The sequence below is a fragment of the Gallus gallus genome, chromosome 1 (assembly GCF_016699485.2).
Source record: "Gallus gallus isolate bGalGal1 chromosome 1, bGalGal1.mat.broiler.GRCg7b, whole genome shotgun sequence".
NCBI lineage: Eukaryota > Metazoa > Chordata > Aves > Galliformes > Phasianidae > Gallus > Gallus gallus.
Genome location: NC_052532.1, coordinates 50522727 through 50548243, shown reverse-complemented (window position 1 = coordinate 50548243; position 25517 = coordinate 50522727). Strand labels below are relative to the sequence as shown.

General features: G+C 44.2%; 1 protein-coding gene and 1 long non-coding RNA gene across 7 annotated transcripts in view; one reads left to right on the top strand and one right to left on the bottom strand.

The window, feature by feature from the left end:
* CACNA1I (calcium voltage-gated channel subunit alpha1 I) overlaps positions 1-25517 on the top strand; it is a 158445-nt gene that overhangs the window by 58912 nt on the left and 74016 nt on the right. For all 4 annotated transcript variants that reach the window (XM_040669161.2, XM_040669160.2, XM_040669159.2 and 1 more), the window contains 2 exons: positions 14134-14245; positions 14806-14939. In XM_040669161.2, coding sequence (XP_040525095.1) covers positions 14134-14245; positions 14806-14939 — 246 coding nt within the window. The remainder of the gene's footprint in view (positions 1-14133; positions 14246-14805; positions 14940-25517) is intronic.
* Positions 14242-24249, bottom strand: LOC107053688. Of its 3 annotated transcripts, none has more exons than XR_005848997.2 (4): positions 23927-24249; positions 15821-22477; positions 14456-15219; positions 14242-14378 (listed from the first exon to the last, which is right to left on the bottom strand). It is a non-coding gene; the product is annotated as an uncharacterized LOC107053688 (long non-coding RNA). The 3 variants fall into 3 exon arrangements; XR_001467199.3 differs by having other exon boundaries at positions 14456-17417; positions 22356-22477; XR_005848996.2 differs by having other exon boundaries at positions 14456-22477.

The window sequence follows — 25517 nt, the reverse complement described above, 5'->3', positions numbered from 1 at the left end:
TCTCCCCATGGGGATACGGGACCTCGGCCACCTGGCCCTTGGCTGGCAATTTGTCATCCTCCCCAGTGGCAGAGGGGTGGGAGTGGGTCTGGTGGCAGGGACAGGCTGTTCTTTCTGGGAAAGCAATGGGAGCTCATTTGTGCTCATTTTTTTGAGATTTACAGCAGGTCCATAGTGGCTGGCTCTTCCAGGCATGCTTGCACTGTCTTTACTATCCTGACCTAATCTCTGGCTTCGCTTTTCCTTCCTTGCTATCTTTAATCATATGAAAGCTTTTTAAGTACAGTGAACCCAAGTGGGTTCTTAGAACGTGACTGAGGGGAGCTGGGCTGTGCACACTTGGAGGGAGAGATGCCTTCTATCAGCTTCCTGCTGTAGGGATGGGCACAGCAACCTCTTTTCCAAAAAATGGGTGATGCAAAGGGTTTTTCTCCTCTTCAGAAGAGGTACTATGGCAGGATCCTGTCTTCTTTTTCTCCCTGAAAAGCAGTGACTGCAGCAAATAGAGGAAAAATATTTAGGTCCCTTTACCTGACTCAGGCCAAAACAGATATCCTTTCTGTGCAGCTCAGCATCCCTTAGGAACAGATGTGGGAAGCAAAGCATACCTTCATTGCAAAATGAGTGGATCTGGAGGCTCTGGTCACTGCAATGATTTCTCAACCCTCAAACCTCTTTCTTAGTTGTGGCTTTCCAAGAAGACCAGTATTTTCTGCATTCTTCTCATGTCCCTGTTCAAGTCCTGTCATCACTGAGTTGCTACAGGTAAGCTGAAGTGGAGCAAGCCAAGGGCTATGGTCTACCACTCTTGGAGAAACACATGTAGACAGTCAGCCAAGTATTAGGTGTCCAGTTGGAGGAAGGGACTCTTTCATCTCCTGTACCCATTTTTAGATTGAATGTAAGGAAAAAGGAAACAAATTTTTACAGTAAGTGTGGTGAAGAGCTGGAACACATTGCTCAGAGCCTGGTCCAGCCTGGCCTTTAATGTCTCCAGAGATGGGAGCATCCACCACCACTCTGGGAACATGTTTCATGTGCCTGCTCATTGCAGGGGAGTTGGACTAGGTGACCCCTTCCAACTCAAATGAATCCATGATTTTTTTTTCTCGCCAGAGTGCCAATCAAGCTGAGCATCACCTTGTTGATGGTGATGATGAAGATGCACTTGGTACTGTTTTGCATTTGCAGTGTTTTCCCAGCCAGGTGGCATTCTGGGTTTGAGAAGCATCAACTTGTGCAGTAGCACAGACAGCTCCTGGTGTGGGTCTGATACCTGCTACGTTGGTTGCATAAGCTGTGAGAATGTATTGTGTAAAATGGGCTATGGGGAAGGGAGATAATTCTGTCGTCTGCCATGCAGACAGCTGGATGTGTGATGACCGTGAGGTCTGTGAGATAATTTGCCAACTAGATACAAGGGTGTCATATCCCATGAGGCACATAAGTGCATTAGAAGCAGCTGTGGAGGAGCCTATGGTCATGGTGCATTTTGGTATCAGTGATATAAGAATCTGCAGGAACAAACTAGGAGCAGATTACTAGCAGGAAAGCCTAAAGCTAAAATTTCTATGGTCCTCTTTTCCAATACGCTGCTGGCTTCATATTTGATCACATCTAGACAAGAAGAATTACTCTCTGATGAATGAAAAGACCACGTAGAAAAGACATGAGCTTTGTTAGTCAGTGCTAAGCCTTTTTGGGAAAGGATGTGCTGCATGTAAGAGGTGGAAGAATAAATTTGCAGCAGGTGATGAGTCTGCTAACAGCAGGTATCCTGAGTCTGGTGGTAGCTGGTGTGTTATCTCACAGAGCAACATATGACGGGCCCTTGGCAGGGCTGCAGTAAGCCTAAAGCATCTGTTCAAATGTGTGAAGAATCTATTTATCACAGGTAGCTGGCCGCTGGCACCCACCCAGCAGCACTGTTCCTGCTTGCTGACTGGGCCATCAGTAACCTGGGGTCTCCTGTTAAAGTCAAAGCAATACAGTTTTCAGTGGTAATCTTTTTGACCCAGTAGATTTCATAGAATCACAGACTGGTTGGGATGGCGGGGACCTCAAAGATCACTGAAGCCCCAGCCCTGCTCCACGGGCAGGGCTGCCACCCAGCAGCTCAGGCTGCCCAGGGCCCCATCCAACCTGGCCTTGAACCTCCAGGGATGGGGCACCCACAGCTCTCCGGGCAGCTGTGCCAGCGCTTCACTCTGAGTAGAGAATTTCTTCCTAACATCTGACCTAAATCTCCCCTCTTTTAGTTTAAAGCCATTCCCCCTACCACTATTATCACTATTTCTGAGGTGAAATAACCACAGCACATAGCAGGCTTGCCTGTGGACCTTTGCAGGCTGGTCATGACTCACGTCAGCCCCATGCTATGGGGCAGGAGGAGATGGATGGGTTTTTTTACTGGCATTTTTTTGCTGGCTAAAGAATCTTTTTTTTTTTGTCTGCTGTCTCTACAGTAAGATACTTTATCATTATAACCAAAAGGGAAATGAATTGCTGAAAATTAGGTAGTTAAGTGGGCAATGTTTAAGCAGTGTACGTGTTGTGAAGGAGGGTGGAATGTGGCGGTAGCTGATGAGTAGAGGCACTGACACCTGCATGGGAGAAAGGAAATACAAGTGGTCCTTTGGTGCTAGATAATTAACGTACTAGAAGATGGATGACTTTGAAACAGTGGAAAGTATTCCAATAAAGGAACAGCTCCTGCAGGGTCACACAAGTGGGAACGATGGTTAAAAATAAAAACTCAGCAACAATAGGCTCACGGGAAGGACTCTGAAAAGAGAAAGGGAGATGCTTGGCATGGTTGGGAAGGATGGGGTAAAGAGCTAGGCTGCAAGCAGAATGTCCAAACTGAAATGAGATTAATGCATGCCCATAGTTCCTGACAGGAAAAATAAGTCAGGCTGTAAATAAGAGGAGGAGGCACATATTTCCAGAGGCTGTCAGAAACTTCTGAGTAAATACTGTGAATTTGAATCTATATGAAAGCAAATAGGTCACAGGAATATGAATGTGGTAATAGCAATGTACTACTAGTCCTAAATCTGAAGAGAAGTGATGAATACAATGGGCAGAAAGGCATAAGGTAGCTGAAATACACTGTGCTGATGATGGAGGCTCCAGCTAGCCAGTCCTACTGGCATTGCACTGTGTAAGAACCAGCTTTTTGAGCTGTTCATTTTGCAGTCAAACATGTTGGTTATTAGTGCTTACACAGCACATTTCTATTGCAGGAACCTGGAGTGTGCTTGGAAGGTAGCAAATGCTTTGGCAGATGGGGGTAAGATGGGGGAGGGAAGTGAGATGAATGAGTATTAGACTGGATTTAGTGCTATGTTATTGTAACTATAGGTTGATTTAATCTTGATCCCAACGAGTGTATTGGCAGGAGATGGAGGTAGAGAGCACAGGTCTTCTGGCTCCAGTCAGTCTGTGTGCTATGCACCCAGACGGCAAGAGATCTCTCTGAATGGGCAAAGAAGACCTACATGTACAGTAGTTTAAATGCAATGCATTACTTACCTCTGTAAGGTAGAACTTTGAGATTTTTTTTCCCTTTCGTTTGCAAGAAAGACTTATGGGGGAATGATTCTTCTGCCCGTGGGTACCACCCTCATCAAATGCAGTTATAGTTGAGATGGAGAATGATCTTAGGTCAGAGACAGTGGAGAACAAACTGGGAGACTCTTGCTCAGTTCCCAGCTGTGCCCCACGTCTCCTATGTGTCCTGGGGCAAATCTGCTTATTTCTCTGTGCTGTGGCTTCTTGTGTGTGAAGCAGAGATTATAATCATCGTTCGCCTGTCCTGTTTGGTTAGATTAAGAACTCTTTGGAGCAGGCAGCTTGTTTTTTCCGCATGTTTATGTAACATTTTGCATAATTTGTATTTGATCTCAGCTCCTGTCATCTAAGACATGTAGAGATACCTCATAAATAATACTAATAATATTTTAATATTGATAACGCTTAATGCATTCACAGCATTTAACCTCCCCTAAAACAGCACTCGGTACCGTCGGCATCGCAGTGATTGAGCATGAGTCATGTTGGCTCCTTTCCCTGGCATGGTGCGATCTGTCAGCTGGCCAAGGAGCTGAGGCATTCAGTGCATACGTCCTGGGTATCAGGAACACCTGAATTTTAATGCAGTCTGGGGCAATAGCTTAACTGTGTGATCTCTGGCTATTGTTTTTCAAGTAGGGACTTCAGGGTTTGAAGCAGCGTGAGCCTGGTGCTCGGAGCATTGGAGATGTAGGACTTGAGGACGTGGTCTAGTGAGCTATATTGGAAGTAGGTGGATGGTAGGACTAGATGATCTTAGAGGTCTTCTCCCCAGCAATATTAATAATTCTGTGATTCTTGTTGGCTGAGTTGTGTTCCTTCCTCTTACATGAGAAGAAACTGTACTTAGCATCATCCCCACCTCACAAAAACCGCTGTCGCGTGTACCTGTGAGGACCTCCCTTATCAAAAGGCCATGTATAGACTTTTTTCCTCCTAGAGGAGGTGCTACCAACTGCAGTGAACCCGTGTGGCTGCGAGCTGGCTGGTGCTCCTGGCCTCCAGTTATCTGCTGAGACAGATTGGCTTAGTTGTTTGCAATCAGCCCTTCTTCCAGACACGTGTCCTACAGACTATTGGTGCCAGCTCTCCCAGCATACCCTCGGGAAACACTGCGAAGGGCTCTGGGATGCATCCAGCTACAAGCCTGCGAAAAGAGAAAAGAAAAGGGAAAAGGAAAAAGGAAAACATGAAGGGGAAAAGAAATGAATTCAAAGTGGAGAGGATAACATCCTGAAAATAATGAATTTTATTTAATTATAACCGATAATGAATGCATTGAAACAAACAGCAGCTCATCCACAGCTCTTTTTGTTACTGCTCTGCATCTCACTCAGGCTGTATGCAATTTCTTCAGAGTGACCTTACTTGAGTGCTCCTTACACTTCTGAATTAATCTTTATTTGCTTTGCTGCAAAGCTTTGTGTCACCACATCACTTTCTTTTCTGTGCTGAAGCACTCTGCAGCAAAGCCTGCTAAGCTAAGCACCAAGCACATGATTGCATGATGCTCTATCCACTGAAAGCATCGCCTAGCTGGGAGAAGAGAGAAAGGCAAAGAGGCTTTACCCCATCTTACCTCCTCTCTAATTCAGGAATGCAAGCAAAGTCAGAGTATCCCTAAGATCAATTAGCCTTGAAAACTGGCTGGTCAGAGGGGGAAACTGGCTCACTTCTGCATCTTTCAAGTGATGTGCTGGAGTACAGCATACTTACCTGCAGAGACCAGAGGCTGTCCTTTAAAGGACCTTTATGAGAAGGTCCATAACCCACCCTTTGTACTTTTATTGCCTTCTTCATGCTTCTCCTGCAAAGGAGAGGGCCTTTTACTGAAGTGCCCTGACCTTTCAGACCTGAGTGTCCATTTCAGGAGGTTCACTGAAATATCTGCCTTGTGCTCCACAGACCATTCCCTAATGCTCTCTGAGTCTAACACCCTTAATTGGGAAGGGAGGACAAACCTCACACCAGTAAAACACTAGGAAGGAAGCAGAGAAGAAATCCCTTTACTGGGAAAGCAACAGTGTGCCAGAAATTGAAGGAATTGACTACCCCCATCCTTTTCCTTTACTCAGCACTTTGCAGCTAACTCAGGCTGCCCTTGACATGAATTCTCCTTTCACAGAATCAGAGAATAATTAAGGTTGGAAAATACCACTAAGATCATCTAGTCCAACTGTTCACCTACCACCAACATTGCCAGCTGATATTAGCCATTTGCTTTCATGAGCCTCTTGTAGGCTTGGGGAGTATAATGTGGTATCACAAAAATCAACAGCAGGCAGGGATGTGTATGCTGGAAAAGAAATCCACCACGGATCTGTCTTTGGTTTGAGAATGGTGACTCTTCCAACCTCTCCAACTTGTCTCCTCACTTCCCAGTGTCATGCGCTATGGGAGCTTGTATTTCAGAACAATCTGGGGCTCAATTCAAATTTTGTAACTCTGGAGCACATCATTAATTCTAATCACTCCTTGACTGCAAAAGTCTCCTTGGCTTGGCCTGCCCTGCTCACAAGTTCAAGTCGTCTCCAGCTGAGTGCAAAAATAAAGACTAACTCTTTTAAGGTGTCTGCTTTACCACTGGTTCCAGTAGAGAAGTGACTCTGCAGAGTGAAATCTAAAAAGCAATAAGAACTTTAAGGTTTGGATCCCAGCTTGAGTTGAGGCGCCTTTCTCTGGTGGCCCTTCCCTGCCACGTTACCCCTGCAGATCCAGCTGCAGTGGGAAGCAGCTGCTGAACCTTCTGTTAGGAGCTTTTGGAGTACAGTTCTTTCAACTGTCTTGTACTATAATTATGTTTCAAGCTGCAGTCATATCCCCGCCTGCTGTGACCTCGTTGAAGCTCTGTATGTGAAGCCAGGTCAGGTTTTGGACAGAGATCTCCAGGACGGAGCCAGAATGCTGCGGGAGGCACCATTTGGGGGTCAGCAGGAGGTGCAATTCCTCAAGTCAGTCCTGAACTGATCCCACAGCATGGTGGAGTATTGCTTTGCTGGCAGGAAAGAGATGCAACGGCAGTCCTAGCCATCTGAGGATATTAAAAATCTCTTTCTCCAGGAACAGTCATTACCTCTAATACCCTGCTCAAATTTAAACATTTGGATAATTACTTTCTACTGACCTAAAAAAGAAAAAGATCATTGGGTGTTGTTTTTCCCCAGATGCTGTATTTTTTTCATGCTTCCTATAGTAAAGAGCTTTGCAGGAATGTTGTACACTGTTGAACAGATGCTCTGTTGCCCCCTAAGAGTTCGATGCAATTTGGAGGTGGGTAATGACTTATAAGTGGAGAAGCTCTAGGGTCCAGCAGCTACAGGTGGGATGTAACCATTGATAGTAGAGCTGTAGCAGCACTGATGAAAATGCATGGTATTTGTGAGGTATTTGAAGAAGTGTTATGAATAATAAATCTCATCTGCACACATTTGCTGAAGAAAACAACAGGTTGCTTTAGAAGACTGAGATTTTCATCCTGTTGGTGAGATCAGCCAGACAGAACCTTTGGCGTGACTTGCTCCGGCTCTAGAAACGATGGGCTCTCCTGTGCTTGCTGTCTTGAAGAGCAAGTCTTTCTTTATCTCTGCAGTCTTACATTTGATTAGGGGCCCTCAGTGGCCTGTTGGTGGCCCTACGCTAGGTCAGAGCTCTCCCTTTGTCTTCCTGTTCCTAGAATATCTGAAGATTTGTCTCATTGTGCTAATACCTCTGTATATTTGCTCTTCAGATTCCTTCTTAGACTCTTAATCTCAATTGTATGCTTTTCCTGACAGGTTAAATTTCTTTCTATTAGTTTTCATTTTGCAGGACTCAAGTGTTTAATGGACACAATTATCAGGTCTAAACGAATCATTATGGAAAGAGTTTTATGAGATGATAAATTTGTTGTTTTGTTTCTGTAGTGGAATAATAAAAAAAAAAAAAATCTTTTCCAAAAGCTCTCTCGTTGCATCCACAGTGGGTATGATACGGTGTATGAGATACATCTGACATAGGTTTCATTAGTCTCTAAGCCAGCTCTGAATTTGAGCTATGCAGCCAGAAGCCCATATGGCCTGATATAGGGCCTCCTTCTGAGTGATCCTGGGAAGTTAGATTCATCAGAGATGCTCATCTGTGGTGCTTTCTTTTGTTGGTTTTTATTGCATTTATTCTGGATATGACTGAGTTTTTCCTCTTCCAATAACTGTGGCTTTGGTAGAAACCACCTTCCAAAGTACAGCAACATGGGTGCGTTTGTCAAGCATTTAAAATCCCTCTTCTTCCACACTGCATTGCCCTTCCTCCCAGGATCACTATCACGGGTTGTGTAAGTCTTCCCTAGTGCCTCTCAAATCAATGTTACAGCCCTGCCTTGCTCTGGCAGTACTGCAGTCCTTTCTTTGGCATCAACGCTGTGAAAGATTTGAAGACCTTGGACGTGCATGTGCCAGTCATCTAAAGTTTGGATGCCCTGTTTTCATGTGAAGAGTTTGTATGACAGTGTGATGAAAACAAACGTGTACAAGAGATTACCTGACACAGGAAGACCTAGAGCATGTTGACCTTGAGGGCTTGCAAAAAAAGTCTCTATAACTTGCCCTCGATGGCTTGGCTGCTGTGAAATCCCCGCACTGCAACATTTACTGTTGGCATTTCATTTCCAGTTTACTCAGAACTCAAAAAGGGAGAGTTCTGAGTCAGGTCAAAAACCCACAGCCTTTTTTCTCTGATGTTGAAATGTTACTCTGCGCTAAAAAAAGCTGAGGAAGAAATGTTTCAGCCCTTCCAAAAAAAAAAAAAAAAGGATTTTAAGGCTTTTTGTTCTGAGGAATGTTTTGATTGTTTTGATCTATTTGAACACAAATACGTTTTGAGATGCGTTTTCCTTTGAATGTAATATCTGATGTTCACTCAGCTTTTTCTAGTGGGCTAGGTTAGCAGATTGGGGCTGAAGAGAAGGAAACCTGTTGCTTCTCTCTGCTTGTTTTATAGAGGAAAAAAAAGACCATGAAATCCTGATGCTTTGAGATGCATTAACATAATAGAAGGGGGAAAAAGTAGTAAGCACTAAGAAAAAAAGTGGGAGAGAGTTAAAAATGAGACCCACCTCTGAGGGCTCCTGCAAAAGCTAACAGCATTGAGGGAGAGAAAATGAGAACTTCTTTCCCTGGAGCTGCTTGTGTCTCTGACCTTCAGAACACAAATCACTCCTTCCATTATAAATGAAATATTAACTGTCGTGCAGCAGTTACAGCATCCTACTGGCTTCTTGCTAGAAGGGTCACAAAGCAGCAAAGTAAGGAAGAATTGCAGCCCTTATAGAGCTTGTTTCAAAAGCAGGGAAAGAAAATGCAGTCACTGCAAGCTGAAATGATAGGGCAGGTCCAGCTACCTGGTGGAAAACATGGTTAGACAAGAAAGAGGTAGAGAGATCCCAAGGGGCAGGCAGAAAAAGGAGGAATGATTATGCAAACACGGTGCCTCATCTGCAGGATGACTGCAGATATGCCCACCTGGGGCTAGCTCAGAGGCGGCAGGCCCAGAGAAGACGTGTGCACGGGTGGCCAGTGTTTGTCTGGGATGTGTGACTTCATTGTTCACACTGTGCATTTTGGGAGGGTGACACCTTCTGCTGCTGTGTCAGCCATTGAGCTTCTTTTCTGTATCAGGCCATGCTCTCTGTTCTGGGATAGGACCATGACTGCCTGTACCACAGAGCGAGCTGACTTTTCTCTCCTGTTGTATGTCCCTTGGTAACTAATGCATTTCTACAGCAGGTTAAATGGGCCCAAGGTGTTCAACACTCAAGTCGGCAAGGCTCTACTTTAGGAGTGCATCATCTTGCATTACGTGTAGTAATGTTATCAAGCGCTATGACAACACGTCCAGGTCTCAGAGACACCTGCATATCTCCTTAATTGTCCAATAACTTGTGGCTTCCATCTCTGAGCCCATCTCAGATGGTTTGAGGTGGATGGTAGTTCATCCCATGTGTGTGCTGATGATGCATTCATGTGTCCGGAGAAAGGTAATGATGCTGGGGAAGGGTTTGGAGCGCAAGTGTTACAGGGAGTGTAAGAGGGAACTGGCATTGTTCAGTCTGGAGAAGAGGAGGCTCAGGGCAGGCATCATTACTCTCTACAGTGACCTGACCTGAAAGGAGGTTTTGCTGAGGTGGGGGTCAGCCTCTTCTCCTAGGTAACAGTGATAGAATGAGAGGGAATGGCCTCAAGTTGCACCAGGAGAGGTTCAGGTTGGATATGAAGAAACACTTATTCTCCAAAAGAGCGGTGCTGCAGTGGCACAGGCTGCCCAGGGAGGTGGTGCAGTCACCATCCCTGGAGGTGTTCCAGAGCCGTGTGGATGTGGCACTGAGGACGTGGTCAGTGAGCATGGTGGGGATGGGCTGACAGTTGGACCAGGTGATCTTAGAGGTCTTTTTCAACCTTGATGATTCTATGCGTATTCCCCTTTTGAGTATCTACCCATGCCTGCTGGAAAACATGGAGGAAGGTCAATGGATACACAGCAGCTGCCTCTGGCCAGCAGCTGGATGGGCCCCGCTCAAGCTGCATAATTAGATCACTTGAACTTCGAAAGAAGTTAATTAGTAATGAAACTTCTGACTGAATGATGCAGATTGCGAAGACCGGCTTTGTCAGCAGCTGAAATTAATTACAGGCTCAGGCACAGGGAGAAGCGGGGTGGGGGGAAAGATGCGGGGAGGGGGAGGCATCACCGAAAGGATGATGACAAACCTGGCTGCGGGCTGTTGCCGTGGTGATGAGAGACAGTCATGGTGGTTGACAGCTGTGACACATCAAAGGCAGCAGGTACTTTGAATTACCCCCTCCACTGACCCAAGCGGGCAGCCATCCTTCCTAACTTGATGTAGAGGCTCTTGTTTACTCCTCATGCTTTCTTTCTCTCAGTCACAGGTGGGACCTGCCTTCTTGGGGGGCCCCCACCTGCCCTGAAAGAAAGACTATGTGGTGGCAGAAGGAAAGCTTTTCCTAATGTCACTTTAATTGGCAGTGTCCTCAAAAAGCCTGGACAACACTGGCAAACTGTCAGAGCTGGTATTTGAAAAACGGGGGAGGAGAAACTGTACAGCCAGCCTCTGATTTCTGAGAAAGAAGGTACATGGCTTTGTACCCCTGGTTCAAATTGCAAAGCTTTAGGAAGTGCTTTGTCTGTCTGGGGGGTTGTGAATCTCAGGATCTCACCAGCTGCCTGCAGGTGCCCTGCTGGGGTCTGTGTAGTCCAGGGTGGGCTGCTGCAAGGGAAGCATGGGAGCATCCTGAGCTGCAGCCAAAGCATATACACAAAAGCATAGATTTGTATAAATACATGAATGTCCAGTTTGGCTATTAGGAAAATTTTATTCGTAGAATGAGCGGTGCTGCAATGGCATAGGCTGCCCAGAGAGGTGGTGGAGTCACCATCATTGGAGGTGTTCCAGAACCGTGTGGATGTGGCACTGGGGAACATGGTCAGTGGGGATGGGCTGGCAGCTGAACTGGGTGATCTTGGAGATCTTTTCCAACCATTATGATTGTATGAATATAAAGATGTGACTTCAAGTCCTCTTTCCTCAACTCCCTGAGTCTGGTCATGGTTGGAGAGTACTGTGTGCCATCAGGTTTCCGGTGTCATTTTCTGGCTGTATGCTGAAGAAAACGCTCCAGATTTTAAAGCAATTTCTGCTTTTTGTTTTGTATGTGTTTATTTCATCCAGGGCTGCTGTGAGTGTTGATGGGAATAATAGGTGCTTGAGGGACTACAGATGACAGAGCTGGACTACAGTCAGTTGCGTCTGGTGACAGGAACGGGCATAAACTGAAATGTGGGAAATATTGCTTATATGTATGAAAACAATGAGTAAACAGTCAAGCACTGAAGGGGGCTACCCAGAGATGTTCTAGTGGAGATGTATCTCGAGATACTGAAAAGCCAACTGGACATGGCACTGAGTAACCTGCTGTAGTTGACCCTATTTTGATAAGATGACCTCAGAGAGTCACAGAATCACCAAGGTTGGAAGAGACCTCCAAGATCATCCAGTCCAACCGTTCACCTATCACCACTATTTCTCACTAAGCCATGCCCCACAGTACAACACGTAACCATTTCTTGGACACCACCAGCATTGGTGACTCCACCACCTCCCTGGGCAGCCTGTTCCAAAGCCTGACCACTCTTTCAGAGAAGTTTCTCCTAACATCCAACCTGAATCTCCCTTGGTGTAATTTGAAGCTATTCCTCCTTGTCGCATTGCTAGTTATGTGGGAGAGGAGGCTGATTGTCACCTTGCCACAATGTTCCTTCTGGCACTGCCCCATGCAGTGCCTCATATGGGTGCGTCCACAGACCTGGAAGCTTGACTAGTCTACATTCTCCTACAAATGTACCTTGAGCTTGTTTGGAGGTTCTAGCCTGGGAGTGCAGCTTCCATATACCTTTGAGCAGTGAATGGTACATCTCTATCAGGAAAGGTCATCTTCTTCAATCAAGCATACGGCTTTGAAAGGGATGCATATGGAGCAGTGAGAGAGGAAGAAGACATCCCCCTATCCACCCAGATCAGCTAAATCACCCCTGGTGATCAGTGAGGTGACAGATGTCGTTGCCAGATCACCCTCGCATCTATTGAGGAGATCCAGAATCAGCTTTTCTGTGGTTCTGTGAAAGATTAAAATAACAACAACAAAAACCAGTTTGAAAAGTCCAGAAAAGAGTTCTTGTCTTACCTGAAAGACCTGTGAGAGCTAACGGAAACCTCTTTAAGTGCTTTCCTGGGCTTTGAATTGATTCATAAAAGATGAAAGACAGAGAGAAAGATGGGAAACTGAAGCTGTGCTGTATAGACCTTGGAGGGCAATCTTTTTATTCATGCCATTTTGGTCTATCCTTTTCTGATAAGACCTCTGTTTTTGCAGCCCACAGTGAGGGTGGGCTCCATGTGCTTACTTTGTACAGCGCTTGGATTCACTTTGTAAGGGACAGTGATAACATGTTCTTGAAATCACCTTATAGCATGATTGGCACAGTAGAACTGGTGTCTTGCTCTTGTCTGATTTTGCAACTGAAGGTAGCTCACTGAAAACCAGGTGGGGGAGAAGAGAAAGAATTAATAATCTTCCAGATCAGATTGTGCAGGGTTAGTCATGAATCACTGTCAGAATGAGCAAGGAAGAATTGCTCAGAACGAACCATGGATTCTGAGTGTCTTTCAGAAGTGACCACCATTTTGTGTTCAGTTCTGTGAGGAGTGAAAAATGGGTACACGTAGCGGGTTGTATTTTCACTAGGTATTTTCTCAGCTCTCTTAGTTTAAATTAAAAACAAAACAAAAAAAAAAGGGAAAAAAAAAGGAAAAAATCTTTGTCTGAAAATGGAAAGCAGGCAGGGATGTTTGGGAGGCATGTTAAATTACGTGAGTGACGTTTCTGCTAGAGGTTGGAGGTCTGTTCTCATTAGATCTACATCACTGCTTTGCAGTGCAAGCACTGGGAAGAAGTTACAGAAACATGTGCCCAGTTTTAGAGCTAAAACACTGTAATTGAATTTTGGTTAAGTGCAAATCAGTCCTAAGCCTCCTTCATTTGAAAGAGTGGGATGGTAAGGAAGAGTCTGATAGAGGCTGCGAAGGGCACAGAGAGGTTCCTCAAATGCACCATTTTTACCCTCTTCTGTAACGTATAAATGAAGTGGTACTCGATGAAATTAAAAGGCAACAAATTAAAAATAAATAGGAGGAAATACTTCTTAATGTAAAGTATAATTAGCTAATGTAGCTTACGGCTGCCAGCTATTATTGAGGCAGTTATTTTAGAAAGATTCTCGACAAAGGATTCAAATGAATAAGCAAAGCATCTGCAGGGACGCCACTATAGCTGAGAAAACAATTACAAGGGCTATCAATCCTCATGCTCTAGGGCACAAACAGAACAGCAGCTGGGGTCAGAAACACAATTTCCCCCCATGGTTACTGAATTACTTAATTAGGCACATGGTGATGTTCTATCCTGCATGGGTCACTGCTGGAAGCAGAGTAACGGATTGGATGACCATTGGCCTGTTCCAATATGGCATGCCTTTATCTGCAAGCTCTTCTCAGAAGCGAAGAAGGAGACTTCTAGCCTTATGTTCTACTGCCTTCCCAGGAGGGTCCTTCTCACTGGACTCATCCAGTGATCCAGCTGTCTGTGTCATAGCATTCAATATAGCCTTTCACCAGATCCCAGATATTTCTGCTGCATATGAGTTCAGGGCACCATGGAAGGTTTTGTTCTGTTTTGTTTTGTTTTCCTACTGCATTTGTAAGATTTGTAAGCCAACAGGAGAGAAGTCTGAGTCTGTGTGTGTTGACTATGTCAGACTATGGCAGCAGTCTGGCTCATGTAAGCATTAAGGCTTTCAGCTACCTGTACTTTCCCATTTACAAAATGGTTTTGGCTTTACCAAAGCCTATCAGCAGTTATTTCCCTTAATCTTCCTGTTTTGTCATTTCAAATCTTGAGGAAGCTTATCTCAGCCCTGACGCTTTTGCAGCAGTTTTCCTTGACTCTTTTCCACCTGGTTTGAGTGTGTCAGCATGATGGTGATTTTGCTAAACTGTGTTACCCTGGGGATGTACCAGCCGTGTGAGGATATGGACTGCCTTTCCGACAGGTGTAAAATCTTGCAGGTAAGCAGACTTCCTTCCTGTCATGGTGGTGCATTAGTACAAGTCACAAAACTTCACGTGTGTTTTCTTTCAGTGTATGGTCAATACCTTGCCAAAAGTTTGGTGAGAACATCCCTGGCAGAAAAGTGGCTTCCTATAAAAAGGGGAGAAATGGCTTTGAGGAGTTGAATGTGGGGTTAGAGAGAGAGAGAATAAATGAAGTCTACTTACGACCAGGCAATGCAAACTAGTTGCTAATCCTCTTGATTCTGTGAATAAAACATGTCTTCCTGACACAGGAAGGACCTGCTGTTGCTGAGCCAACATCTGCTTTCAGGTCCATTCAAAGAGGCTCTGAGTCTACATCAAGTACTTCACGTAGGAGGAATAAATAGAGCCTCTGCTTGCTTGCTTTGACAGCAGGTAGCTATGATGCCAGCTCTGTGCAGAAGAAACTTGTCCTGCCTTGTCTTTAACTCGTTTTCAGAAGTACTCAAATTCACGTTTATTTCACTATCTGCACCGAGAAGTCTCAAGCTGAGAACGTGTGTCACACTTCTTGTTGGCTCTCTGTTTGGCAGGTATTTGATGATTTCATCTTCATCTTCTTTGCAATGGAAATGGTGTTGAAGATGGTGGCCCTGGGGATCTTTGGCAAGAAGTGTTACCTTGGGGATACCTGGAACCGCCTGGATTTCTTCATTGTCATGGCTGGGTAGGTTGATAGTTCGTGTTTATTTGTTCTCTTTGTTGAAATGTCTTCTGAAACTGAAACGTGCTCCCCGTCCGAAAGCAAATGAAGGTTATTGGCAACTGTCCATGTTTTTCCCTAAGTATACCAAGCCAGGTTAAGCCTCTCAAATCCTGATGGAAGGGTGAAAGTAAATCCTTGCAAAGCCAATGAATGCTACTTTGGATTTGCCATGATGCAACTGATATAAAAGTTTCCACTCTGGTCCCACTATGGTAAATTTGAAAAACTTGAATGAGGCGTCCTGGGGAAGAAACAGTAGGCAAGGTAGCTTAGCTGATGTGCAGCTGTCTATCTCACAACTTCAGTAAGGAGTGTTAACTTGTACCAGCTGAAGAGCTAGCCTAGAAGTGATTTTGTTAATGGAGTTATTTTGTTAATAACTGCCTTTATCAGAGCTAAGCCAGCTTCTCTGTTTCCAGCAGCAGCATTTCAGTGTAGAATTTATTTATTTATTTATTTATTTATTTACTCTGGTCCTTTTGTCTTGGTATTGCACTGGCCTCAACCATGGTACTATTGGGACGAGCTGACATTTCAGTGTTTTTTTACAACAAAGTTGCTATGGAGAAGCTCTTATTTCCCCTCTGCGTGTGTGAAGTGGAAAACCTACCAGGATTTGGCTATTAAATCACAGCAAAGCATCCCTCTGTGATATCAGTGGGCATGCATTCTTTTTTGGAATTTGTCCATTTTCAATCACGTTGCCTTGTGGTATAATAAAAGAAGTCAGAAAAATTATGTAATATTAATGTTCTTACAGAAAAGGGGTGAAAATCTTTTCAGAGAAACCCCCCCGACTTCCTTCTCCCGCTCCCCAAGGCATTACCAGCATTTGCTGTCACCTGCAAGTGCACTGCTGACGGAGCTAACAGTGAGTTCAAGCTCGCTTTGCAGAGCTTTTCCCTGAGGTGCAGAGCAGCGCTGTCTTTACATTTGCTTCTGACACAGTTGTTCTACAGAAAGATTTGGAAGTCGTTCCTCTGGAGGGGTGTGTAATTGTTTGCTTCTGGGGGGAGCTGGAATTTTCAAACTCCGTTCAGTTGTAAAAGTGTGAAGGCTGATCCTCAGCTGGCCTGTATGTGAAAGGAGGATGGGCAGATGAAAGCTGCAGCTTTCTGTGAGCTTCAGCAATGTGCATGAGATGGGAACCTTTCTTGTGGCTGAGTCTGCTGTGATTAGCATGTGATTTAGAATAGGCCTGCATTATGGGAACTGTTTGGAAAGGAGAATTCAGAGCCCATGGTACTCCTCCTTTGGGATGTGCTGCATATGGGGTGGGAGGGTGGCTTTGCTCCAGGTGGGTGCAGGATAGCCGTTGCACTGGAGGAAAGGCTTGGGAACTGGGGGATATTTCTCTGCCTGGCATACCTGCAAGCGTGGTGTGTGAGCAGTGCAGTCTGGAGTGATGAAGAAATTGGTGGGGCAGTGCTAAATGAAAGCAAGGAATTGTGCTCGCCTCTTTCACTTGTTTCCTTCATGCAACAAACTGCACCATAGGAGGCTCCATCTGAACATCAGACATTTCCTTATGGGGCAGATGATGGAGCGCTGCCACAGGTTGCCCAGAGGCTGTGGGGTCTCCTCCTTGGAGATCTCCAAAACCCACCTGGAAATGGCCCTAAGCACCCTGTTCTGGGCATCCCTGCCGGTGCAGGGGTTGGGCCAGGCGGACCCAGAGGTCCAACCCAAACCATCCTGTGATTCTGTGAAATCCTCTCTACCTAGATCAGAAATTTATATCTTTATACCCATTTATACCTTTCCCTCTGCTATCATTGCTGGGAGAAATTTGAGAAGAGAGAGAGTGTCTTTTGCACATCTGATAGCAGTATTAGAAATGAAGCTCATATCTGAACTCCTTTCATTGCCAAGGAGACTTAAAATCAACTCCTTAGGTATAAAATAATCACTGTGGAGGATTTTTTCATTTCAGGTCCAGAACCGAAAGAAATTTGTTTCCTGATTTCTATACAATTGTTCTCATGAGGTGTCAGGCTGAAATGATAGTAATCTCATTAGAATATCTGATCTCAAAAGACTTCATCTGCTAAAGAAAGATTTTTCCATTTAGTTATATAGAACTAATGACTATATAATGTATTTTGAGTTATAAAAGCTTGTGGTTATTAATTCATTATTCTTTGAAATTCATTAAAATTGTCTGCACTGCTTAAATCAAATCCAAGCAGAGGCTCAAATTTGCCCTTATGGACAGAACATAGGCTTTTATTTAACCTCAGATTTAAGCCCCAGGCTTCATCCTGATTGGTCTCACATCTGGATTAGCTTGCTCTGGGTCCAAACTGTGCCTTAGCCTTCAAAGCCTCCTGCATAAGGCCTGGTGTATTTTCTTTTTGCCAATGAGGTAGATCCTGAAAAGCCACTCGTCAGTATTTTTCTAAAGGCCTCCACCTTTGCATGGTCCTGAGCTTTCAGGGGCTGCAAGAGAGATCGTAAATTCGACCCCCTAAAAAACATCCAGATGATGAAAAGTAATGCACTGTGTGGATGACATTTGAGTGTCTCTCAGATTTGAGAATACGAACTGTACTTCCCAGCTCCTTCTCCCTTTCTCTCTTTCCAAATATATACCCAAGCAGCACCCCAAGCAAGGCACCAAAGGTTGGGAGGATGAACTGTAGCCTGGAAAAGCATAGTGCAGGTGAGGGACACTTCTGTTGGGTGGTCCTGGGTGGCTGAGGTACTGGCTATCAGTGTGACAGTGTATTTTATCGAAGAGTGCAATGATTATTTGCTGCTGTTGCCCCAGACGGTGCTTTGGTTACGTAAGCCATGTGTTCAGGCACTCCTATGTAGTTTCTCCTCACTTCCTTGGAAAGCCAGAAGCTATAGTTTTAGTTAGCTGAATTCCCTTGTGTGCCCCTGCCCTGCTTGCCCCTGCCCCCCACGCAACCCAGCAGCTTGAGGAAGGCTCAATTGTCACTAAAAATGCTCAGTTTCCATGGCAATAGGAGCTGACATCACCAGAACTTTCTCCCCTCTCACACACTCCCTCCCCCAACAACCCTCAACACATTTTTTTCAATAAGGATTAGGAAAAAAAAAAAATGCACAAAACCCCCCAGACAAATTACTCCTATCTCAGTGTTCTCCATTGTTCCCCTCAGTGGTCCTAAAACCAAGAGAGGTAATTTGGGTTGAATGCCTAGGCTCTTATGCACACAAGCAACAGGGGCTCACACTTGGCTTGCAGACACTTCAGTTCCCATCGCTCACTGCTGATGGGAGGTTTCAGGTTCCCTGATATATCTCATGCAGGTGGTGCTTGTCACCAGCTGTCTTGGTGGGAGACCCTCTTCCCCTGCATTTGTGTTTAGGTTGTGTCTGTCGTCGTCTGTTTCCCACAGTGATGGGTGCTTTTGGAGGGCTTGCTCTGAAGGTACTTAAAGGGCAGATTCCTAAAGCTGAGACTACTATTTTTTGAAAGCCGAGATCATCTGGACACCATTGACACTGGAAACTTCAGCCAGCATCTCTACATGTGTGAATTTAGGAGATGTCAATTATTTCTAGGTTGGTGCTCATCAGCTTTTTAAATCAGGCATTTCTCTAGCAACGAAGAGTGAGCAATTTCTCCTGCTTGCTCCACTCTGTGAATTGCGGTTGTGTTTACATGTGGTTGGAGATGATGCCAGTGTCCCTGTGGGAAAGAGGCATCCCTTTACATGACTCTGTCCTAAGAGTCCTGCCTGGCCTTGGGATGTCAATTCCACCACTGAGTGCTCATTCGGCCTCTCTTGTACTTTGCAGCCAAGTGCTTTAGTTAGTGATTAGAGGCAGGAAATATCTCTGACCACTTCTGTAGCATCCCCTTGACGTGTTCTAGTATGGAATATACTTGTACAGACCATAGGTAGTTTAAGGGGGAGAGGTCTTCACTGCATGGCCAGGGGAATTATTGTGATTACAAGTTTGTGTGTAGAATATATCCAAAACCTTTCTTTAACTAGCTCAGTAGCTGAGAAGAGGCTGGTATATCTTTCACAGAATGTCCCATCTTTGCCTCTTCTCCACCATCACGCCACAGCTTTCCATGTATGTCTTGTAAACTGTGATCAAATCCCATCCCAAACTTGCCTTTGGAGAGGAGTGGCATGCCCCATCCCTGAAGGCATCCAAGGCCAGGCTGGATGTGGCTCTGGACAGCCTGGTCTAGTTGTTGGCAACCCTGCCCACAGCAGGGGGGGTTGAAACTAGATGATATTTGAGGTGCTTTTCAACCCAGGCCATTCTATGACATGCGTATTTTGTAATTTTAAGATAGAGTTGCGGGCTCGTTCAATAAATTTAAACAAACAAACAAAAAGCTACAGTGAACAGCAGAGTAAGGCATGCTACACTGTGTAGTCACTTCAGTGCATTATACAGTGGTAATCCAGCCTATCTATTCCAACCTTAAATTTTCCTGTTCCTACAGCCATGAGTTGCGGCAACCCATCTTATCACAGCATCTTCCTGTTAATTCATTCAGCTCCTTTCTCCAGTGCTCCAACTCACGTTGATTGTAGGCTTTTCTCCCCTCACAATCTCCTCTTCTGAAGAAAGAAAATCCCTTCCTATTAGTAGGGGCGGAAAACTTTGTTCCCAGATGTGTGGTGTTGCATTTGTTCATACTGGAATACATGTTATTTGCATTTCCAAAGCAGCTCATGCTGTTCTGTACTGCTGACTTATCCTCTTCGTTTCTTTTCTGTTTTCTCAAAAATAAGCTTCAACTGCAAAATCCATCAGTAATGTTGTTTTTTTTTTTTAATTTTCTGCCAGGTTGTGATAAATAAATAAGGAACAGCATGACAAGAATTGTGTATTACAGTACAACTGCTCACGAATAAGTTCCCATTTACTGTTGTATGTGAGGCTTATTACTTAGCCTGTTTCTCTCTAATGTATGTCATGATGATTTCCTATCATTCCAGTCGTATCAGCATAATTACTTGTGTGAACCAGACTTGTAATCTCATAAGAAATTATAGCGCATTAGTTTGATGATGTCTATTTTTCTTTAAACCTGTGTTGATTATGGCTAATTTTATTACCCGCTTTTAATCCGTAATCTATCAAAGCCACGTATTGGTGATTTCATTGCATCAGTCCAGTCAGCCCATTGAGATCACTGTGTTTTTCAAAGCACTGGCACGACATCAGAATTTCTCTGGCCCTTGGATGCTCTCCCAGTTTTCTGAGACTAATTGAAAATCAACAGCACTGGTGCAGGACTTCTCTGGCCATCTCTTTTAAAACTCTTGGATATAAGTTGTCCGGGCCTGCTTATCTTAGAATATCCCTACTTTGGTAGATACAGCCGCAAATACTTGATCACAGCTGCAGTTGAAAACAGCTCATTATCATCTGTAGTACAAATGTACCATCTGACCTTCCCCATAAAAAATTGAGGTTTCTGCCTGTTTAAACAGTTCCTGACAATTATGTTTTCTTTTTTGTTGTACCATTTGGGGTTCATTCCATTCTCTTACAAATTTTCTACAATGTCATCTCCTAACTAGTATTCATTTCTCCCAAGTTCCCCTCTCTTGCTGTCGCTATATTGCTGCCTTGGCTTACTTTGTACTACCTTTTTTAACTAGTCCAGCTTTCTTGGCTCTATTTTTTTTTTAAATAACACTTGATTGTCATTCAGAGTTCATGACTACAATTTTTTGTCCTGTCTTATTTGATACATGGCTGTTCCCGCGTGTCTTCAGCTTCATGTATATGGCCTTTCTAATCCACCAAGTGTATCTAGTAGTGCTGATGGCCTTACTTGGTGTGTACATAAGTCATGTAATCAAGTAGTCCCAGATTTAAGTTCATTGATCACAAAACAAACAAACCCAAACCAACCAGTCAACCAACCAACCAACCAAACAAACAAAAAAAAAACCCACTGCTGTATCTTTGTTCCTTAAAGGCAATTTTTTGAGTTATACTGCACATCACTGTAAGTGCTGAGAACCTGTAAGGAGATCTAGGTGTCCTCAGCACATTGGACTAACCTAACTCTAGCAGGATGGATAAGGGGAGGTTTTTTTTATAAGTTACAGACTAATACCAGGAGAGCTGTTTTCTAGTGTGATCTACACATACCTAGTAATGTTCATAGAATCAGAGCATCTTGCTCAGAGCAGGGTAAATAACAAATACAGATTAGGTTGTTCAGAGTTGTCCTCAGGTCTTGAACCCCTTGAGATGGAGGCTGAACCACCCCTCTGTGCTTCTGCACTGCTTTTTATCTATCTGTATATCTAATCTGAGCCCTGTTTTCCTGCTGGATTTATGCCCATTGTGTCCAGCCCCTGGACATCTTGGTGGCCCTCTGCTGAACTTGATCCTATTTGTCACTTTTATCAGGGAGTTCAAAGTTGAATGTGCTGTTCTAGTTTCAAGTTGCCCAGAGAAGATGCAGATATCCCATCCCTGAACGGATTCAAGGCCAGGTTGGATGGTGCTCTTGGTAACCTGATCTAGTGGTTGGCAACCCCTTCCACAACAGGGGGTTTGGAATTAGTTGGTTTTTAAGATTCCTTCCAACCCCAAGACATTCTATGTGATTAGCTACAAGCAGAGCAAAAGGGATAATCCTTTTCCTCATCCACTGGTTTTGCTCCTGCTGGTGTAGCCTGGTATGGCATCAGCCTTCCTTGCTCCAGGGGCTGCACTGTGGGACATGGGTCACATGCTGTTACCCACTTCCTTACCAGCAGAGCCACTACACTATGCAGTACTGAGGGAGAGGATCTTTCTAGCCCAAGTACAGGACCTTTGTCTTTGGTGAAATCCATGAAGTTTCTGTCAGCCCATTCCCTCTAGACAGGAGGAATTATCTTCTTTATATGACAGAAAATTAACCCACAATTTAACTATTAATTTTAAAATTGTCGTTGATTCCGTACTTGAAAATGTCTTTTTTTGACAAAGAGCACTACTCCCCCTTCCTTTCTGTCCTTTTGAGCATTCCTAGCTAGGTTAAAATCATTGACTTCAATATTCCTTTCATGCAGATCTTCCCACCAGCCCTTTTTAATGCCATTTAGTCTGTTTATGCTCATAAAATGAACAATTCCTATTCTCTCTATTACTCGGCCCCTGGCACTGCTGTACAGATGATACATTTTTTTTTCCTCCTCTCTACATCTTTCAGTGCCTTCATTAGTTTTGTTCTTGAGATGGAGGCTCTGCAAGGATGAAGTTTTTTCCTAATTTCATCACTTTTTCCTGTGTTTTTTCATTTAACAATCTACTGACTGTGGTCTCTCTCTCTCTCAATTTCCTAAAAATGTATTAATTTCTAATGAAATGCTGGTTAATGTTTCTGCTTCTCCAGGGGTCACTCAATGCTTTGCAAGTCACTCATCCTACCTTGCTGACCCACCCAGTAGTTTGTTACCAAATTCCTCCATCTTCTCCTTTCACTTCTGCTCAGGATGCTCAAGGAGCTCAGCTGCAAGTTTTCTGTCCATCCTCTGAAAATTGTCTATAACCTGTGGCATAGCATGATAAGAAAGACAGTTAATTCCAAAACACATCATGGGTGAAATGTTGCCCCACAAGTTTCTAAACCTTCCCAGGATTGCTTTTTTTCTCTCTTGTTTCAGTCACAGTATGGCAGCACAGCTCTTGTGGTATCAAAATTTCCTTTCCTATAGTGATACAGCCCTTGGAGGAGGTTTTCTGGCATCTCTGTACAGCTGAGATTCTATCTTGGTCTTGCCTGGTAGCCCCTTAGATTGAGCAGAACATTCCTCCTCGCTGGCCTCTTAGCCAGTTGCTTCTTCAGAAATAAGTTATGCAACATCCATGCTGGGGACCTAGAATGCATTGCTGTGTTATCTGATTAATCTGTGGTTGTCATTATTTGAACTTTGTCTTGCTAGTGGTTACATGTAGTCTTAGATTTATACATCCTCTAAATCCTTCTTTCATAGACGCGCAGCGATGCTGCTTCCCAAATCAAAATCCACTCTCCTGAACAGTTTTCACCCTTCTTCTTGACCATGCTACGCATGTGTAGATCTGAGCAGTGACTCTTTCCTTACTTCAAAACCCCTGACTTACACTGCTGGGACTCCAAGTTCATCCCACAGCATTTCAGCCCAGGGAGGGGGATTGAAGGACAAGAGGTATCAGTCCCCTTCTTCAAATACCCACCCAGGCCCAGGAAACAAAGTTATCTGAGCTAAGATGTTGCTGTGCCTGAGATGCTGATAGATCTTAATTTTGCATTATGGGGATGCAGGTTGCCAATCTTCTGTTTTCTCTTTGCTTTTAATTAACAATGGTCCTTCAGGGACCTGGCCAGAATTTGCATAGTTATGACTCTAAAATCTCAGACCATTTAATGCTTGTTAGCAGCAGTGTAAACAGAACGAATAGTCAGAAAATCTCGGTTAGCTGATCTTCACTGCCAAATGGAAGTTTGTATGAAATTATGGCGAGTTAAGGAAAACTGTAATAAATACAGCAATTAGGTGTTTCAAGCAGCGATCAGAGAAAGATGGAAACCAGCAAGCAGCAGGATAAATAACATCTTAACCAGAGGCAGAAATACCAGAATTGCAGCCCTCCCCCACCAACACGCACTCACTTTTTCCTCCTTAATGATACTAATTATTTCATTTGCTTTCCCCTAGTAAAACTATCCGTAGAAGTGCAACATATTGAAATGAAAAGAGTCATCAAAACGAAATGAATCACAGCAGAGAGGAATCAAAACAAGGAGGCAACGGTACCCCGTGTGCATTATGTGTAGCTCTCAATTATTACCGCTAATGCTTCGCCTCCCTAAAAATTGACTCCCTACTGCACGAATCCTTGGCTTTGCTAAACTAAATAAAGCGGGCACAACCAGCAGCTTGCAGGACCAAGCAAGAAACGCTTTGATTTCCTCTCTTTTTTTCATTTATTTTTTGGCTAAGCAATGAAATACCGACCTGGGAGGCTGTGCTCAGAGTCCTTGTTTCCAGAAGCGAGGCCCCATCACTCGTCTTCAGTCATCTGAGCCCTCCCGGTCCCTCTGGCTTTCTTATCACAGTGTGAAAACCTGCTTATGTCTTTTCATATCATGTCTCCGAAACTGTTAAGAAACTCTGACGTTTTCTCTTAGTGCTCAGTTTGGAGAAAATTCTGAGTGTTCAGGGGTGTGAAATAATCACATCCCAGGCAGCCAGGGAGCAGTCTCACAGGCTCTGCAAGCTTTCAGCAAGCTTCTGTTGGTAGAGACGCTTAACATAAAACAAAGTTCTGTACCAGGGAGAATGGTTGCAGGTTGTTGTTTCTTTTTAAAGATTACTAAGCATTGTAGCTCCGGAGCTATGTAATTAGTAATTTATTACTCCCTGAAGAAATGTCTTTTTGCTAACAGAGTTACAGCCTCGTTAACTTTTTTTAAGGGAGAAGAAAAAAAGATATAATTTTGCAGCCCTCATTTTACTTGCAAGGCAGTTTTTTTCCCCTTTGCTTCTAACTTCCAGCTTTTATGTCAGCAGAGAGTTGTCTTTATGCAGTGTGATGAGCTCTAACTTTAACAGAGATAAGCAGGACTACTTAGCTGAATGCACTGCGATTTGCAGAGCAATTTAAGGTCCCGCTGTGTAATGTCTGGCCACATCCCATGTGATGTTATCCAATAATTTCTGCAGTAGGTAACGAAAGGACTTCAACTCACCTATCTGTGGGGGGAGGGGGAGGTTCAAACCGAGCCATAGAGGCACCAAACTGTGCAAAACCCAACTGGGCACTTTCCTGTGCTACCTATTGTAGGGAAAATGCTTTAGCAGGAAGGTTGGACTTCTAGCAATGTATGTGCCTTTTAATTCTCTTCCATCAGAAGGGAATGAGACCAACTTTGCTCCACCTCTGCACTGCGGCCACAGTTATATAGCCAGTGCAGAGGTACCCAGACCTTCCAGAGCCTGTTCTGGTGCCTAGCACAGCAGTAGGAAGGTTTAGGGATATATCTGCCTCCCACCATCTCCCCGCAAACTGTAGTTCTTATAGAACATACAGAGGTATTGATCTATGGAATCCTCCGTCTCCATCATAGGCTTGTGCGCTGGGGGGCACCTGGGTCAATGGAGCAGTGCCATGGTAAATGGAGCAGATTTTGGTGCTGAGATCTGTAGTAAAAAATCAGGAAAAAAATGAGCATACTTGGCTGAAGGAATTCAGGGAGGAGCAAGCAAGTTGTCTTCTGTCTTGGTCGCCCCAAGTGCTCACAGATGCTAGGAACAAATGGCCTAAGTCCTCGGGCAGCAAAAGCTTCTCTTTGCACAGAGACTCGCAGTGAGCCGGAGGCTGCAGCTCAGAAGACACAGCCATGAAGATTTTGGCTTCAGTGCCAAACCCAAAGTTATTTGACAAAGAAATATGAATTGATTAGACTGCAGTTAATTAGATTTCAATTGAAAACCCCTATCAGAGAAGGGGAATTAGGCAGCTTTTGAATTTAACAAAAAAATATTGGCTTTGTGTCATAAGAAAAATACTGCCTCGGTATTTTTCATGAATGCTTTCAGAATTCAT